Here is a 19,505-nt window from a genome sequence, read left to right on the forward strand (position 1 = left end):
CTAAAAGAGGATGGACAAGCATAGTGTAGGCAGTCTCCTTAGTAGATCTGTTACATTTTCTAAGTATCCTGCCAATGAAACACAATCTTTCGTTAGCCTTCCCCACAACATTTTCTATGTGTTCCTTCCAATTTAAATTGTTCATAATTGTAATTCCTAGGTATTTAGTTGAATTTACGGCTTTTAGATTAGACTGATTTATTGTTTAACCAAAGTTCTTTTTAGCACTCATGTGGATGACCTCACGCTTTTCATTATTTAAGGTCAACTGCCACTTTTCGCACCTTCAATATTTCTTCTAAATCGTTTTGCAGTTTGTTTTGATCTTCTGATGACTATTAGTCAATAAACGACAGCGTCATCTGCAAACAACCGAAGATGGCTGCTCAGATGATACTGCAGGTGACCTTTAAAGTGTGGTACCCTCTCCCAACCATGTTGTTGCTTGCTGAGTGACAGCTTGTGGTACAGTAGTTACAAAAACTGCCCAATTTTGACAGATCATTGAAAAGGTTGGACTCATACTGTCACCGCTGGACGGTAGTGGTGTGGAGAGAACAACCAAAACATTGCAGCCGTGTTTTGATGAATGTCCCAGTGGTTGTCTCATTAGACATATCCTTGGTTGGAACAACTTCTGCCCACTGTAAGCATGTGTCCACTGCCATGAATATGTATCTGAAGCATTCAGATGGGGGAAAGAGGACTAACTAAGTCAATGTGGACATGTCCAGACCTCATTGTTGACATGGGACTGTGTCCCAGATCTGCATGCACATGCCTCTGATCACGATGCTTTGGCACTGTATGCAGATGGGAGCCCAGGCACATGCAAGTTTCCAGATTGAAGGCCACGTGAATCGATCACCCATCCGTTTGCCTATGGCAAGTGCTAGGCTGTGGCCACTGTCTGTCTGTCGAAACAGGTGTGAAGCAAAGTCTCTGTTTGTTTCTACATACATCACACCTTACACTTGCCATGCCACTGGGTACATCCAACAGTTGGACGCACAGGCCAGTGGAGGAATTGTTCAGTAACAGTTGAAGATTGAGCAGTGGTGAGGTCGTTGTAGTTCTAAACGGGCATTAGGCTGCTGATACTAGAAAAGTAGTTGGCTACATTGTTATCAGTAGCATGAATGTGATGTACGTCCATTGTAATTTGGTAGACATATCTGATGTGTCTGAATTGTCATGGATAGTACTTATTGCTGATCTTTTGAAATGCTGACACAATGGATTTGCGTTCAGTGTAAAAGGTAACAGGTTGGGCCTCAACAAGGAGACAGAAATATCAGATGATCTCTTAGATCACTAAAGTGCTCCAACATGTTTAGCTAGGTTGCAGTTTTTTGGAAAAGAAACTTCCAATATCCATCCACCTTTTGGTGTAGTGCTACATATCGGCTAGCATCAACAACTGGAGGAGGCACTTGCCTGTTACCCTGTGGCCTGCCAGTGCATTTGTGAGGGACTTTCATGTTGCATGGATTCATGTGAGGTGGTGTTGGTAAATATTAACCACGCTGAGGAAACACCTCAGTTATCAATAATTCTGTGGTCAGAGAAGGAGCCACAAAGTATCTAACTTCCCATGTAAGGATGTGGTGCCATGTGCAGACATTTTATAGCCAAGGAAGATTACCACAAGTTCACTGACAACAACCTTGTTCTCACTGAGCATAATCTCATGGTCAGTTCACCTCTGCTGCACTGCCCTTAAAGGATGGCTAAGTAACTGGACATATTTATAAAATACTAGTATGCCATTGAGGTAAGTAAAGCAAAATGGAAGGCCCCTTAGAATATTGGCGAAATAGCTAGCCATGTCTGCACTCCATTTTTCAGCCCAAAAGGGATAGCCAAAAACTCAAACAGTCCAAATAGTGTTATCACTGCAGTTTTAAGTATGTCTTTGATTGCCATTTGAATCTAATTATACACTTTTTGCCAATGAGACACTAAAAACCTCTACATTTACATCTACATCTACATAGATACTCCACAAGCCTCCGAATGGTACACGGCAGAGGGCATCCTGTTCCACTACTAGTCATTTCCTTTCCTATTCCACTTGCAAACAGAGTGAGGGAAAAATGCCCTACATATGGTCTCCTTAATGTGTGACTCACTCTTTTCTAAAATTCTCCTAGTAAACAGAAGTCAGCCATTCACCTTCACTACCACAGTTCTCACATGCTCATTCCATTTCATATTGCTTTCCAACATTATGCCAAGATATTTGAACAACTTGACTGTGTCAAGCGAGACACTAGTAATACTGTATCTGAACGCCACTCATCCACATTAACTTACATTTTTTCACATTTGGAGTTAGTTGCCATTCATCATATCAACCAGAATATCGTCTAAGACATCTTGTATCTTCCTACAGTCATTCAACTTTCACACCTTACTGTACATCACAGTATCATCAGCAAACAACTGCAGATTGCTACCCATCCCATCACCAAATTATTTATTATATAGAGAATAGCAGCAGTTCTATCACACATCCCTGGGGCACTTATGACAATACCCTTGTCTCAGATGAGCACTTGCAGCCGAGAACAATGTACTCAGTTCTATTACTTAAGAAGTCTTTGAGCCACTCACTTATCTGTGAACTTACTCCATATGCTTGTACCTTTGTTAAGAACCTGTGATGGAGCACTATGTCAAATGCTTTCTGGAAAGCTAGAAATATGGAATCTACCTGTTGCCCTTCATCCACAGTTCACAGTATATCATGAGAGAAAAGGGCAAGCTGAGTTTTGCATGAGTGATGCTTTACCTTCTTATACACTGGAATCACCTGCACTTTTTTTCCAGTCACTTAAGACATTGTGCTGGGTGAGAGGTTAAATAAGGGGCCAGTGCCATAAAGTACTCTTTGTAAAATCAAACTGGGACTCCATTCAGACTGGTTGACTTATTTGCTTTCAGATCTTTCGCTTATCTCTTTATGCCAGGGATGCTTGTTACTATACCATCCATATGGGAGTCTGCACGATGGTCAAATGATGGTATGTTTGCATGATTCTCCTGTGGGAATGATTTCTTCAGCATGAAAAGTAGTCACATGCACCAGAGCACAAGTGAAATCCTGGATGTTTGGTATCAGGTATCTATCCAGGATTGTTCAGGCATTCGCTGCATAATAATCACTACACAGATGCCATGAACCATCTTTCTTGTGCACTAGATGGACTGGTGAGGCTCAAGAACTGTCCAAATGGTATGTGACTCCATCCTGAAGCATCTCATCAAAAATCTTTGATCTCATGTAGTTGTTCCAACACAATCTGGTAGGTGCATAAGGAAACAGCTGGGCCACAGTTGGTACAAATATGGTGCACCATTGTGTATGTGGCCATGCCCTGTGGCTTCATGGTTTGCTATGTTGCTATGTTTCCGAAGACACCGCTGTATTAGAGGCAGGGTCACTGTGAAGATGTTCTAAGCATCTACAATGTTTTGCAAGCTGCTTATAGCTTGCATTTTGTGGCCTTCAAAGTATCTTCTAATTCTAACACACTGTTTTCTGCATGTGATTCGGTAATTTCATGACTGATTGTTGCATAATCATCTTCAATGTTATGGATTTTGGATGCCACTTTGCAGTGGTAGGACTCCCACTGTCCCATTTCATCATTCAATAAGAAGTATTTAAGTTGTCTAAGCTGTGAGCATGTGAACAACCTTTTACATTGGGAACAGTGTGACCATCAACAGAATGTGTCAGGCAAGCATTCTGTATATCCACAGTGACAGTAGCTTGCTTGAGGAAACCTAACCCAAAATTGTTTGAGCTATGTCAGTTGACATGAATGTCCACTTCCAGACAACAGTCTGCTGGCAAACAGCAAAGTCTTGTAACCATACTTGTGTATGATGGAATTGTTGGCTACCATTAAAGGGACAATATTGACTTTCTTGGCATCAGGAGAGTATGTGGCTGGCAGATGCTGACACCCGATCCCATATCAATCAAAAACAATAAGCCTGAAGACCAGTCAGTGATGATTAGCCTCGGTGATGTGGTAGAGTGTAGTCATGCTACAGTGACAGCGTTGCTGTCATACTGCAGTTGGCAGCACAATGAGTAGTGCTACATGGCACACGTATTGCAGAACATCAACAGGTCCTTTCGGTAGGCACTGAAGATGGATGTCATGATCTGTTACACCTAAATCAGATCATGTTTGGTGTTTGGGTGCAAAAATGATAAAATGGTTTTATGCACTTCATAGCCCTACAACCAAAGTGTCTATGAAAGCACCAAATGTCTACCAAGGTAGCTCATAAATGCATGACTGGGGCATAAGGGTATGGTGTGTATGGGCACTACCTGCAGCCACAGTTCATAGTTGCAATGTCTCTTAAATGCTTAGTCAACTTCTTGACAGAGAGTTTGTAGGTCCCAGGTAAGCCTGATGGTCGTCAGGTGGAGATGGCATCATGGTAAAGCATTCACTCACAGGGCTGGTCCACCAACTATTGGCTGTCTTTGGTAGAAATGATAATTCTCCCAGTGCCTTGCAGCACATGAGTTGATCATAATGTGTGCTCTGTCAGCAACTTCAAGCAACTTGGATAATGATTGTCCTTTGTGAGCAATTAAGGTTAGTCAGACTTGTAGTAGCAATTATTGTCAGATGTGTGATGGCATATTGTCCAAAATTATACTGGCATCAATCATACATACAAATGTTTCCAGAATTTAGATTGTGTCTTGTCACCACACATCTCAAGGTAAAGGATCTGCATAAGCATCTGATCCATTGGTTTTATGCAATGTAAGATCAGCAGCATTTTGAGGGCATTGTAAGGGTGTTAGAGTAGGAGTGTAAGATGTTATCCATCACCAATGAAGTTACTCATTGACAAAGATTACTGATCACTTAAGTGAACTGTTCAAGGTCATCACAGATTTGTTGCTGGGTGAAAATGTTTCAACTATTGCGAACCATACAGCTGGTTGGCTGGGTACAAATGGCAGAGCCAGAATGGTAAACATGGTGTGGGAGAGCCACAAGAGCTGAAAGTTTGTTGTTCTTGTATGTGGTACCAGAGCAGGTGGAGGGACTGGAACTGGTAGCATGTTTACATTGGGTTCAATGTCACTTGACTCTGCAGTGTGGCTGGATAAAGCACTGACCTGTGGTTGCATCACTGTACCTGCTGATGGTATAATTGGCACAGATTTTAGCATTATGTTCAAAGCCAATTTGGCAAGTGGTGCAGAATCCAGTGATTGAAATATGGGAGTTGAGTGTTGCAGAATCTCAATCTCATGTTTAAATTTCTGGATGGTGCCATCATTGGTGTGCAAACACATTGACCAAAACCAGGATCTATCTATGTGAATTGCAGCAGATAACCTATCCACAAGCCTGATGAGTTGCAACCAAAAATATATTATTTTACTTTCATCTCATTGTGTTCCAAAATTTTATGTGATTTCCTTGTAAGCTGTATGTTTCTTAAAATTGTGCACTGCACTGTACTGATTCATTAAGTCAAGTGACAGCATTAAACTTATTATCAGCTACCATTTGCTCGCTTGTATTACTCTCAATATGTTTATTAACATGTTGCCATACCCTGTTGGTCACAGTAAACAGTATGGCCAACACATTTACACTGTTTGTAATAATCACAATTTGACCACACGAATAGCAACAAACTGCTCGACAAATGAGGAATGAAAAATGTTGTTAATCTGGAATAGGTGAACTGTTTTATTTAAAATAAATGACTATTCCAAACTCTGTATTTTTCATTTTAATTAGTTTGTATAATTGTTTTTTTAAATCTGTAGAACGATTCTTTAGCTTTTACTGTTATTGCAGTTCTGTTAGTTACTAGCTATAGAAAGAGTTATGTCAGGGGAGTCATCACAAAATTTAATGTAATCCATTACTAGATACTTCCAAAATATTGTATTTTAAATTTAGAATTTGAAGCACTTCCCACCTGTTACTGCAGATTTTTTAATTATTAATAGTGTGTACATAAAATTAGCACTGGGAAACAGTAAAGATGAAGAAAGTTCATATTACATCTGTTGCCAAAATAATACTGTCATTGTTGCTGCTTAAACACAAAATATAGAACCTCCACACTGAAAGTCATCTTCCAAGCATGGGAGGTCAGAACTGTTTGTGAAATTATATAAAACAATGTTGTAATGACTGATTACATTTGGTGAAGAATTCCCCACAATTTATTCAGTCCGAATATGTTTCAGACGTAAATTGACTATACTTTTATTTTAACTTCCTCTTTTTGTTTTCAGAATGGTAAGTGTGACTTGTATAAAAACACTTACATCAAATAAAAAATATTTTCTTTTTTGTGTTCATGACAGGCTTGCATGAAAATGGATGCCCAAGTGAGATTTCTGCAAAGACAGCGACGGATATCTTCATTGATCTCTGAACTTGGTCTTGTCAAGTGCAAGAACACAAAACTATCAGCACTGTCAGGAGGGGAGAGAAAGAGATTATCTTTAGCTGTTCAGGTATGTGCAATTAAAATAGGCAATTTCTAAAAGTTGCAGTTTTATATAAAAGCAACTGTTTGATAAATGGTTACTAATTAAGTTTCCAATAAAAATGATTAGGATGTACAGCATTTGTGTTATCTTCCTGAGTTAACTGTAATATGATAGCAACAGAAAATATTGATGTTCTAAGCATCTGATGTTCTGTTTCACCTTAAGACTTCACTTGCAGAGTTTAGCCTTCTAGATGTAACTGTTATTATAACTATAAGGTGTACATTCAATTTCCCTCAGAATGATATATGAATAAAGTTATGCAGGTTGTTTCTTGCATTGTTTATTATTAGGATCAGCATTTCTGCTCTGATGATATAAGACCACTGAAGAATTTCAGAAGCAAGCCTTAAAATACTGCAATTTTTTTTGAAACAAAACAGTGATAATTCTTATGTTAACTTCTCTCAAGAACCAGAAAAACATAAGAGCTTACAGGGCAGTTACCATTTTATCTATAATTTGTTAAAAGTAAAATTCAAATTACAGGAAGCACCAGCCTTGTGCCACACAGGTAGTTGTGTATCCCAAATTTCTTTGAACTGATATTCTTCTAGTTTTTGTTCCTATTATAACAATAAGAAACCATTTCTCATGATGAAAAATTATTTCACTCAGATGGGAGACAGTTATATAAATGAAAAAAACTAGTATACATTGTTGGTCCACAGCAGGCAACAGCTATTATACACTGACAGGAACAGAAAGTGTAATACCATCAAGCATCAGTCCCATGTTTATCAAATGTGGAGATGGTCCTCATGTAAGTAAATAATTTTTCATCCCATGAGGAACTAATGTAAATTATTCACCAGTGACCCCATGAGCATTATGCTGTGCTGCAGTCATTGTGATATGGCAGCAAACAGCTTTCTGATATCATCTTAAGGAATTTCTCACCATGCCTAAAACATGCTCTTTCAGTTCATGAAGATTGCTGGCTGGAGGATGGTACAAGTATATGTCTTCACATCAATTCCCAGACATGCCGTGTGGGTGGAAAGGTGACAAGTATACGAACGCATAGTTTTGTGGTGATATATACTGACCAAATTTTCTCGGGCTTCCAGCCACATATAGTGGTTTAAAATCCATGAGTTTACAGCTAAGTTCTCCATGGCCACTGTCAAGTGGTAAACGTTGAATGATTGCTGCTGCCATCCTTATATAGCTGTGCTGTCTTCAGTGATGCCATTGGTGCTTGCTCCAGTGCCATATGTGGTAATGTTTTCATTGTGCACTTACCGTGCTCGCTTAATCTTTCTGAAGGTCAGGTTCCAAGCTGTGCTTAGCTGCAGGCCGCCATCTTTGTTGAGGGAGTTGTCAGAAATTTTAACTCAATCGCTTCTTTTATAAGACTGTTGCTTGGACTACCAGTTTTTAGAATAGTGTTATCTGATAGAGTTAAAAATTTCTGACAACGCCCTCAATAAAGACTGTGGCCTGAAGCTGAGTGCAAGATGGAATCCATTCATCGGAAAGTTGTAGCTGATGTAGTGCAATGAAAACATTACCATATATATTGTGCTACAGTGAGTACGAATGACATCACTGAAAACAGTGCGGCTATATAAGGATAGCAGCAGTAATCTCTTGACAGTCACCACTAGATGATTGCTGAGGAGAACTTGGTCGAAAGCTCATGGATTTTAAACTACTGGATGTGGCTGGAAGGCCGATAAAATTTTATTAGTATATATTGCAGTGAAACCGTGCTCTCCTTTACGGGGAGGAAACCTGACATAGCATCAAACGCCTGGGGAATCTGTGTGTTAAGAAGGCTAATTTATTAAGCTCTCTAGCCTTCTATTATGCTGCTGTGGAAAGAGATAATGATTCCATGTTTTGCCGCTGTGAGCCACTATATCAACAATACTGCAGCCAGGAGAATATTTTGTCGTGACAGCTTTGCCCAGCTGCGAGGCAGGATACATCATACCAGTTGAATATAAATGGCCATGAACTAATAGCTACCCACCTTCAGCTGATGGGATGCTCTACATCTACATCTACATCCCTACTCTGCAAGCCACCTGACGGTGTGTGGCGGAGGGTACCCTGAGTACCTCTATCAGTTCTCCCTTCTATTCCAGTCTCTTATTGTTCATGGAAAGAAGGATTGTCGGTATGCTTCTGTGTGGGCTCTAATCTCTCTGATTTTATCCTCATGGTCTGTTCGCGAGATATACATAGGAGGGAGCAATATACTGCTTGACTCTTCGGTGAAGGTATGTTCTCGACACTTTAACAAAAGACCGTACCGAGCTACTGAGCGTCTCTCCTGCAGAGTCTTCCACTGGAGTTTATCTATCATCTCCATAACACCTTCACAATTACTAAATGATCCTGTAATGAAGCACGCTGCTCTCCGTTGGATCTTCTCTATCTCTTCTATCAATCCTATCTGGTACGGATCCCACACTGCTGAGCAGTATTCAAGCAGTGGGCGAACAAGCGTACTGTAACCTACTTCCTTTGTTTTCAGATTGCATTTCCTTAGGATTCTTCCAATGAATCTCAGTCTGGCATCTGCTTTACCGACGATCAACTAGTCTCCAGAAAAGTCATTATACTCGAACATAATACGTGTTCCAAAATTCTACAACTGATCGACGTTAGAGATGCGTACTCCCAGATAATTTATGGAATTAACTGTTTCCAGTTGTTGACCTGCTATTTTGTAGCTAAATGATAATGGATCTATCTTTATATGTATTTGCAGCACATTACACTTGTCTACATTGAGATTCAATTGCCATTCCCTGCACCATGCGTCAATTCGCTGCAGATCCTCCTGCATTTCAGTACAATTTTCCATTGTTACAACCTCTCGATACACCACAGCATCATTTGCAAAAGCCTCAGTGAACTTCCGATGTTATCCACAAGGTCATTTATGTATATTGTGAATAGCAACGGTCCTATGACACTCCCCTGCGGCACACCTGAAATCACTCTTACTTCGGAAGACTTCTCTCCATTGAGAATGACATGCTGTGTTCTGTTACCTAGGAACTCTTCAATCCAATCAAACAATTGGTCTGATAGTCCATATGCTCTTACTTTGTTCATTAAATGACTGTGGGGAACTGTATCGAACGCCTTGCGGAAGTTAAGAAACACGGCATCTACCTGTGAACCCGTGTCTATGGCCCTCTGAGTCTCGTGGACGAATAGTGCGAGCTGGGTTTCACACGACCGTCTTTTTCGAAACCCATGCTGATTCCTACAGAGTAGATTTCTAGTTTCCAGAAAAGTCATTATACTCAAAGATAATACGTGTTCCAAAATTCTACAACTGATCAACGTTACAGATATAGGTCTATAGTTCTGCACATCTGTTCGACGTCCATTGGATTGGGACTGGGTTGATGTAGGCACAGTAGCACAACAGATGCCATCGCAGAGGTTGTAGCTCTCCGCAGCTCGTGGTCTTGCGGTAGCGTTCTCGCTTCCCGCGCACAGGATCACGGGTTCGATTCCCGGCGGGGTCAGGGATATTCTCTGCCTCGACATGACTGGGTGTTGTGTGTCTTTCATCATCATTTCATCCTCATTCACTCACAAGAACTTGTGGAGCGGCGGCCGAACTGCCCCGCGAGGGGTCTCCCGGCCACCAATGCCATACGCTCATTATTATTATTATTATTATTATTATTATTATTACTTGCTTTCCTTCAACTATATCTTTTTGTATTTGATAATTTTCTTCCTGCATTTAAGAATGTTCAAATCAGTGTTGATGTCTGTTAGGCTATGTTTATTGTCCGTAAGGAGTTCAGCAAATGTGGAATGACTGCCATTACTTTTTAATGCCCTTCTGCGTTCTGTGTATCTGGTATTAAAGTTTCTGCTTGTCTGTCCTATACAAACTGATTTGCAGTCCTGACACATTATTTGGTAAATACCAGATGTGTTGTGTTTGTCTGTGTTTGCGTTGGTTGTATTTAGTTTCATCTGTGTTGAGTTGCCTGTCCTGTAGGCTATTTTTAGCCATTATTTTTTGAGTATGTTGCGTATAATGTGGGCTGCTTTGTTGTTGTAGATGAGAATGAACCATTTGTTTGTTGTTGTGGGTGTTTCTTATTTATGTGTGTTCTGTGTGTTTGTAAATTGGTCAGAAGGCTCTTGTGTGTTGGGTTTCTTTTTTAATTTTGTTTTAATTTTTTGGTCCAGTTTATCTATAGTGTTTGTGTCATATCCATTCTTTACAGCTATTTGTCTGATTGTGTATAATTCATTGTTATTGTTGCTTTCAGTGAGTAGAGTTTTGTTCAGTCTGTGTAGCATATATTGGAAACCAGCTAGTTTGTCTGTAGTCAGATGATTGGAATGTTTGTGAATGGCTGTGCTGGTGGTGGTTACTTTTTGGAATATGGAGAATTGTTGTTGGTTGTTGTGTCTGTGTATTGTGAGGTCAAGGAAATTTAACATTTTGTTGTTTTCTGTTTCTAAAGTGAATTTTATTTTTGGCTGGACTTTGTTCATATCACTATGGAGTCGTTGGATGCGACTTGGTGTTTCATCTAGAAGGCATATGACATCATCTACATAATGATACCAATATATTATCTGGTATTGTTTTGGTCCTAATATTGTTTCAGATATTTTGTTTTCAATGTGATTAACAAAAATGTTGGCTAGAAGTCCACTGATTGGTGACCCCATTGGAAGTCCATCTTCTTGTGAGTAGAACTGATTGTCAAATGAGAAATAGTTTTGCTCTGCAATTACTTTTAGAATGCTAGCTATTGCTTTTATGTGGGGTTTGGGAATTTCTGCCTGTCCTTCTAATTGTTGTTTGATGATGCTGATGGTTTCTGTGGTGGGGATATTGGTGTACATGGATGTGATGTCAAATGATGTGAGTGTGGCTGTTGTGGGTACAATGATGTCTTTGATTTTTTTTGTATCAGCTCTTCAGTGTTGTATGCTTCTGTTGTTTGTGTATGTGTAATGTTTCTGTAAGTATGTGTGGATTTATCTGGCTAAGTGATATGTGGCTGCACTTCTGAAATTGACAACCGTGCATATCAGAATGCCTTCCTTGTGGAGCTTTATTGGGCTGTTCAGTGTAGGTACTTGGAGGTTCTTTTTTTTCAGCCACTTCACCTTCTGTTTTGTGAATATGTGTGAGATATTTTTTAGAAGTGTTTGTGTGTTTTTCTGGTATCTTTGTGTTGGGTCGCTGGTTACCTTTATTATGTTGTTGTCTTCCAGAAATTTTAAGGTTTTATCTTTGTATTCATCCTGTTTTATTATTATCATTGTGTTGCCCATGTCTGATCTCATAATGAGTGCCTCATTGTTTTTAAGTTTGTGTTTTATTTTTCTGCGTGTTTTTTCTTCTTCAGTTTTTGTTTCTGTCAATATGTTGTTCTTGTTTTTCTTTATTACTTGTCTTATTTTTTCTGCAACTAACTCCCTCATCAGACCTGCATTCTCTCTCTCTCTCTCTCTCTCTCTCTCTCTCTCTCTCTCTCTCTCTCTCCTCTCAGAAATTCAAAACAACCGCAAATGACATCTTCAACTGTTCCACTGTCTGCCATCTTGTTTTCACAGCTTCTACTGTTCCACTGTCTGCCATCTTGTTATTACAGCTGGTAAACAGTGACAGTCACAATGACAGTGGCAACTCAATACATAGAACATAACAATGAAGAAGATAACGAAAAAAGAAACCATACGTGAAACATAATGTAAATAAATACACACACACACACACACACACACACACACACACACACACACACACACACACATACACACACACCTTTCACATGAATTATTAATTTGAGGCACATGGATAACAGATTAGAAATCATACTTTTTGCGTAAATGTTTTGCCTACATTAAGTTGTATATATATAAAAACAAAGATGAGGTGACTTACCGAACAAAAGCGCTGGCAGGTCGATAGACACACAAACAAACACAAACATACACACAAAATTCAAGCTTTTGCAACAAACTGTTGCCTCATCAGGAAAGAGGGAAGGAGAGGGGAAGACGAAAGGAAGTGGGTTTTAAAGGAGAGGGTAAGGAGTCATTCCAATCCCGGGAGCGGAAAGACTTACCTTAGGGGGAAAAAAGGACAGGTATACACTCGCACACACGCACATATCCATCCACACATACAGACACAAGCAGACATATTTAAAGACAAAGAGTTTGGGCAGAGATGTCAGTCAAGGCAGAAGTGTAGAGGCAAAGAAGTTGTTGAAAGACAGGTGAGGTATGAGTGGCGGCAACTTGAAATTAGCGGAGATTGAGGCCTGGCGGATGACGTGAAGAGAGGATATACTGAAGGGCAAGTTCCCATCTCCGGAGTTCGGATAGGTTGGTGTTGGTGGGAAGTATCCAGATAACCCGGACGGTGTAACACTGTGCCAAGATGTGCTGGCCGTGCACCAAGGCATGTTTAGCCACAGGGTGATCCTCATTACCAACAAACACTGTCTGCCTGTGTCCATTCATGCGAATGGACAGTTTGTTGCTGGTCATTCCCACATAGAATGCGTCACAGTGTAGGCAGGTCAGTTGGTAAATCACGTGGGTGCTTTCACACGTGGCTCTGCCTTTGATCGTGTACACCTTCCGGGTTACAGGACTGGAGTAGGTGACGGTGGGAGGGTGCATGGGACAGGTTTTGCATCGGGGGCAGTTACAAGGATAGGAGCCAGAGGGTAGGGAAGGTGGTTTGGGGATTTCATAGGGATGAACTAACAGGTTACGAAGGTTAGGTGGACGGCGGAAAGACACTCTTGGCGGAGTGGGGAGGATTTCATGAAGGATGGATCTCATTTCAGGGCAGGATTTGAGGAAGTCGTATCCCTGCTGGAGAGCCACATTCAGAGTCTGGTCCAGTCCTGGAAAGTATCCTGTCACAAGTGGGGCCAATGGCCAACTCCACACGTCCGTCCACATCAAACCCACCAACAAGCAACAGTACCTCCATTATGACAGCTGCCACCCATTCCACATCAAACGGTCCCTTCCCTACAGCCTAGGTCTTCGTGGCAAACGAATCTGCTCCAGTCCGGAATCCCTGAATCATTACACCAACAACCTGAAAACAGCTTTCGCATCCCGCAACTACCCTCCCGACCTGGTACAGAAGCAAATAACCAGAGCCACTTCCTCGTCCCCTCAAACCCAGAATCCCCCACAGAAGAACCACAAAAGTGCCCCACTTGTGACAGGATACTTTCCGGGACTGGACCAGACTCTGAATGTGGCTCTCCAGCAGGGATATGACTTCCTCAAATCCTGCCCTGAAATGAGATCCATCCTTCATGAAATCCTCCCCACTCCGCCAAGAGTGTCTTTCCGCCGTCCACCTAACCTTCGTAACCTGTTAGTTCATCCCTATGAAATCCCCAAACCACCTTCCCTACCCTCTGGCTCCTATCCTTGTAACCGCCCCCGATGCAAAACCTGTCCCATGCACCCTCCCACCGTCACCTACTCCAGTCCTGTAACCCGGAAGGTGTACACGATCAAAGGCAGAGCCACGTGTGAAAGCACCCACGTGATTTACCAACTGACCTGCCTACACTGTGACGCATTCTATGTGGGAATGACCAGCAACAAACTGTCCATTCGCATGAATGGACACAGGCAGACAGTGTTTGTTGGTAATGAGGATCACCCTGTGGCTAAACATGCCTTGGTGCACGGCCAGCACATCTTGGCACAGTGTTACACCGTCCGGGTTATCTGGATACTTCCCACCAACACCAACCTATCCGAACTCCGGAGATGGGAACTTGCCCTTCAGTATATCCTCTCTTCACGTCATCCGCCAGGCCTCAATCTCCGCTAATTTCAAGTTGCCGCCACTCATACCTCACCTGTCTTTCAACAACTTCTTTGCCTCTACACTTCTGCCTCGACTGACATCTCTGCCCAAACTCTTTGTCTTTAAATATGTCTGCTTGTGTCTGTATGTGTGGATGGATATGTGCGTGTGTGCGAGTGTATACCTGTCCTTTTTTCCCCCTAAGGTAAGTCTTTCCGCTCCCGGGATTGGAATGACTCCTTACCCTCTCCTTTAAAACCCACTTCCTTTCGTCTTCCCCTCTCCTTCCCTCTTTCCTGATGAGGCAACAGTTTGTTGCGAAAGCTTGAATTTTGTGTGTATGTTTGTGTTTGTTTGTGTGTCTATCGACCTGCCAGCGCTTTTGTTCGGTAAGTCACCTCATCTTTGTTTTTATATATAATTTTTCCCACGTGGAATGTTTCCTTCCATTATATTAAGTTGTATATAGTTGCAGGTGACAAACTGTAAAGAAAAAGTCACCGTAAAAACGTAATACAGTAGGAAAACCACACCATATGATAAGAAGGTATAAATACACAATTTTATGTGCTCTTCAAAGACCTGTAATTACGATTTAGAAATGAATATTTATATGTATTTAAACAGTAAAGAACATTCCTTATGTTTAACAGCCATAATAATAAAAAACCCACTGGTGATGCTGCAACTGCAGTGAAATATGTCTGGGACAAAAAACAAAATTGTGTTTTGCTAAAGGCAGACCCCACTTAAAACATGTTATTGTTAAATCAAACACAGACAAAAGAGCTTCAACATGAAGATGACTGCCACATTGTTGATCGGAAACCCACCCCGCATGCTACCAGCTATCACCACACTTCGCAGAAAAGTTCTGTTCTAAGAACACTCCAAAAGAACTGACCCACCTACGGAAAGTCTTCAACAACCACCAGATTTCACAAGCCATCTTGCCAAAGATGGCCACCGAGCAGGGCACGAAGAAGCTTGCGTTCTTGCCGTTCTGTGGTTCAATAACAGGAAAGATTAGCCAGCTTCTAAAGAAGTATAAAATCAATATGGTTTTTAGGGCACCAACTGAAATTCGACAGCTAACAAGGCCTGTGAAGGACTATGTTGGGCTCAGAATACCAGGAGTATATAAAATACCATGTGGGTGTGGACAGTTCTATATCAGACAGACTATACATACTATTGAACAGTGCTGTGTGGAACACAAAAAATGTTTTCGCCTACGGTATCCTGAGAAATCAATGGTGGCAGAACATGCTTTAGAAAACGAGCACCGTACTGCATATGCCGAGACATATGTTGTTACATGGACTACTAATTTTTGGGACAGCGTTATAAAAGTAGCAACTGAGTTAAAAATTTCTGACAACTTCCTCAATAAAGATGACAGCCTGCAGGTAAGCACAGCTTGGAACCCGGCCATCGGAAAGCTGAAGCTGGCATGGCAAGTGCGCCATGAAAACATTACCATATACATTTCTGGAGCAAGCACCAGTGGCATCACTGAAGACAGTGTGGCTACATAAGGATGGCAGCAGAAATCAATAGACAGTCACCACTTGACAATGGCTGAGAACTCAATAGAAAGTTCGTGGATTTTAAACAACTGGATGCGGCTTGAAGCCTGAGAAAATTTTATAGATAACAAGTTGGCCAGTGAAGAGTCCATACATTCCTCAAGGTGTTTGCAGTGTGGGAGATTACATTGTCCTGATTGTTCTGCTGGAATTTGCTATTTGCTATCTTGTTCATGAATGGTAGGGAAACATGGCTTACCATTCTTGCCACATATTGGCAAACATTGAGCCTCTCTTCTGCAATTGTCTAATTAGTCCTCTTGTAATATTCAATAGCTTTCCACTTCTCAATTCCAGGAGATGCTTCCTGTGACCTTTCACCAGGTCATCTACAAACACTTTGGCATTTATCTGGTAGCCAAGTACAGAAGTGAGACTCATTGCTTATCACTACAGAATGTCACTCAGTGTCCCAGTTGATGTTGGCTCTACAACATGCAAGTCACTGTTGTTGTTGGTGTGGTGTCATTGGCAGATAACAAATGTCAACAAGTGCTTTGTTAGGCATCTCAAACAGATGTGCTTTGTTAATGCTCCATGATTTTTACTGTGTTGAGTGGGATAAACTGATGTTACAGTATTCATCTCAGGCATGCTAGTGAAATAGTTGTCATTAAATCAGATAAATGCAGGACCACTGCATTTCACCAATTTATTTACATTTATAAGCTGACTTCTAGCATTTCCTTTGTATAAGAGTGAAAATGCCTGTGCCAGATAAATTCACTTAAAAATTCTTGGTCCACATATTGTACCTACAGACTAAACATACTGTGACTTTTCATTGATTGTATCAAAATTTGTGTAGGGTATGATACGTAGGAGAATGGTGGAAATAACAATACTGCAGACATCACTAAAACTTGCAAGTGCCACTAAACTTGGGTATTGTATTGATGAAGAGGCTACTGTACAAGTGGTGGCTACTGTACAGGTTCAGCTTTAATGGATGCTTTAATGGATCTGCAGATGTAGAAATGTTAAAATATGAGTACATACAGTAAAATCAAACAGTGGAAAATCCAGGATGGAATTTAACAATATTATGAAAATGGTAGTTGCTACCCACCATATAGCGAAGATGCTGAGTCACAGCTAGGCCAACAAAAAGACTTACAAAAAGAACTTTTGACCACAAAGGCCTATGTCAAAAATAGACCACACACACACACACACACACACACACACACACACACACACACACACACACAGGGTGAGTCGCGTAAGACGTAACACCCCCTTTATTCCGGGGGCGATTGCGCGTATCGGCATGCGGTTTTTGGCGAATCATAGTGGGCTATGGGGCACATACATTGGTACATGCACGATAATCACAATGTTTATATTGACTGGGCTAATGAGGTAAGTACATGTTTTTTAAATGGGATGCTATACTTTTTTTACCATCATTCAAACGCTCTGGAAAAGACATGTATAGTGATGTAACGCATGTTGCTATTGTGATTCAAACTTTGCTTAAAAGAGGGTGGATGAGAATTTACGTACATAGCGTAGGCTGTGTATGCTGCATAGAGCACAGCAACTCAGCCTGCGGGTCGCGCGAGGCGTGTTTATGGTCTGCAGCTGCTTCCGACTGTCTCGACCTTCAATCATACAATATTTCCCAGCGTCTTTTAAGCAAAGTTTGAATCACAGTAGCAACATGTGTTACATCACTATACGCGTGGTGTGTGACAGATGTGTGGGGACTATCTAAGTTGTCTCGCACATGTGCAGTGTTGATGACCTTGCTCTCACTCTTGCTGGAAACAGCCAGCCCTAACCCATGCCTGCACAAAGTTAATGCCTGGACTTATTTCTGCCATCAGCATGCGGTGTGTTGAAAACTTGAAGTAAAGCAACTGCACCTAAGCAATTGCCAGCAAAATAACATAAACACTTGTACAGTTTTTATTAAACACCACTGTGTGTGGCTGTAACTACAGTATAATGAGGCTTGCAGTCTGCCTTTACTCTTCTTCCTGCCATTATTTTTCATGCCATAAAATATGTTCTGCTTCTTCTTCCATGGAACATATGTGATATTTTAGAAATGGTTGTAAATTTTGTGTCTTGTTCAGGCTCCCAATCTCATCTTCTTTTTCTTCTTCTTTATTTACCAAAACTTCCTCTGTTCACTTTCTTTTTCTAGTGTTTTGGTCTGTTTTATTCTATTTTGCTATCATTTTCTGTGATTTTCCTGATAATCTCCTCTTCTTCAATTGTGCATTCTTCTTCTTTTTTCCTCCTTATTCCTCTTCAACTATATGCTTTTCCTCTTTCAGATGTGATCTCAAATTGCTGTATTTTACATGAGCTATATGTTCCCACTTCCAAGGGTCTCCTTCTATGGCAGTGCATTATATCCTTGTAAACACTTCTGTATCCACTTTAGTCTTCTCCTCTTTTGATGTAAGCATTTGCTTTGTTCCACCCTTCCTAATCTTCACAGCATTTTCTCAAAATTAACCTCTATTTGTTGCCCTGTCATCCAGTCCACTCCAAATATGAAATCCACACCATAAATTTAGTACTAGCAAAGCCTTCATTCTGTCTCCATTTCGATTACACTGCTGTCCCCTGCTTGTGTGACGCTCTTTTCTTTCAAACCTTCTTCCTGACCTAAATCTATACGCAGTCATATTTCTTCACATGTATATGCAACTTTTTCAGTTTAGTTTTGTTTTTGGAGCGCTCTGTGCAGCTTGGCAGAACTTTCTTTATTGTCAGTTTCTAATTCCTCATAACTCACTATATATTCCGCTGGCTTACTAGACAATGGCAATGAAACTCCTTCAAGTTCTTTTATTGTTTTTTTGTGATATTTTTCTCCCGGTTTACTCAACTGTCCTTCTTCTTCATCCTATTCCCTCCCAAATGCCTTCCATTGTGCTTGTCGTGCTACCTCCTTTGGGCATTGTTCTTCTTTCTTTATCTTGTTCCTTTTATCTATTGCCTCTTCCATTCTTCCATGAATTTCTTCAGCAAATTTAGTTTCTCTAATGCAGTTCTACACCTTTCACCATGTTCTCTCTATGTTTTTCTCCCAAATGATTTCATTGTACTTCTCATCTGTTTGACCCATACTGGGTTTATAATAGTTCATGCTTAACAATTTGTAAACACATAAGGTACGATTCTAACACAGTTCACACTGAATCCTCACATGATATTCCACACTCCAAAAATATAACTGTTCTAATCAAATATCCTACTGTAGCACTGCTTGGCAAAATTAAGATTTTTGACATCCAGACTTACTTCTTGCTATTTTGAAAACTTCTAACTATTTTGAAACTGTTGCTGTAGTGCTGCTTTTCTCCCAAATGATTTCATTCTACTTCTCATTTGTTTGACCCATACTGGGTTTATAATAGTTCATGCTTAACAATTTGAATAAACACATATGGTACAATTCTAACACAGTTCACACTGAATCATCACATGATATTCCACACTCCAAAAATATAACTGTTCTAATCAAATATCCTACTGTAGCACTGCTTGGCAAAATTAAGATTTTTGACATCCAGACTTACTTCTTGCTATTTTG

General features: G+C 40.6%; 1 protein-coding gene across 1 annotated transcript in view; it reads left to right on the top strand.

Moving 5' to 3' along the window:
• Window positions 1-19,505, top strand: part of LOC124599816 (protein scarlet-like) — a 327,851-nt gene that overhangs the window by 277,350 nt on the left and 30,996 nt on the right. Inside the window, exon 7 of the mRNA XM_047136109.1 lies at window positions 6,374-6,526. Within this exon, the coding sequence (XP_046992065.1) occupies window positions 6,374-6,526 (153 nt within the window). The remainder of the gene's footprint in view (window positions 1-6,373; window positions 6,527-19,505) is intronic.

Source organism: Schistocerca americana, chromosome 1, assembly GCF_021461395.2.
Source record: "Schistocerca americana isolate TAMUIC-IGC-003095 chromosome 1, iqSchAmer2.1, whole genome shotgun sequence".
NCBI classification, from domain to species: Eukaryota; Metazoa; Arthropoda; class Insecta; order Orthoptera; family Acrididae; genus Schistocerca; species Schistocerca americana.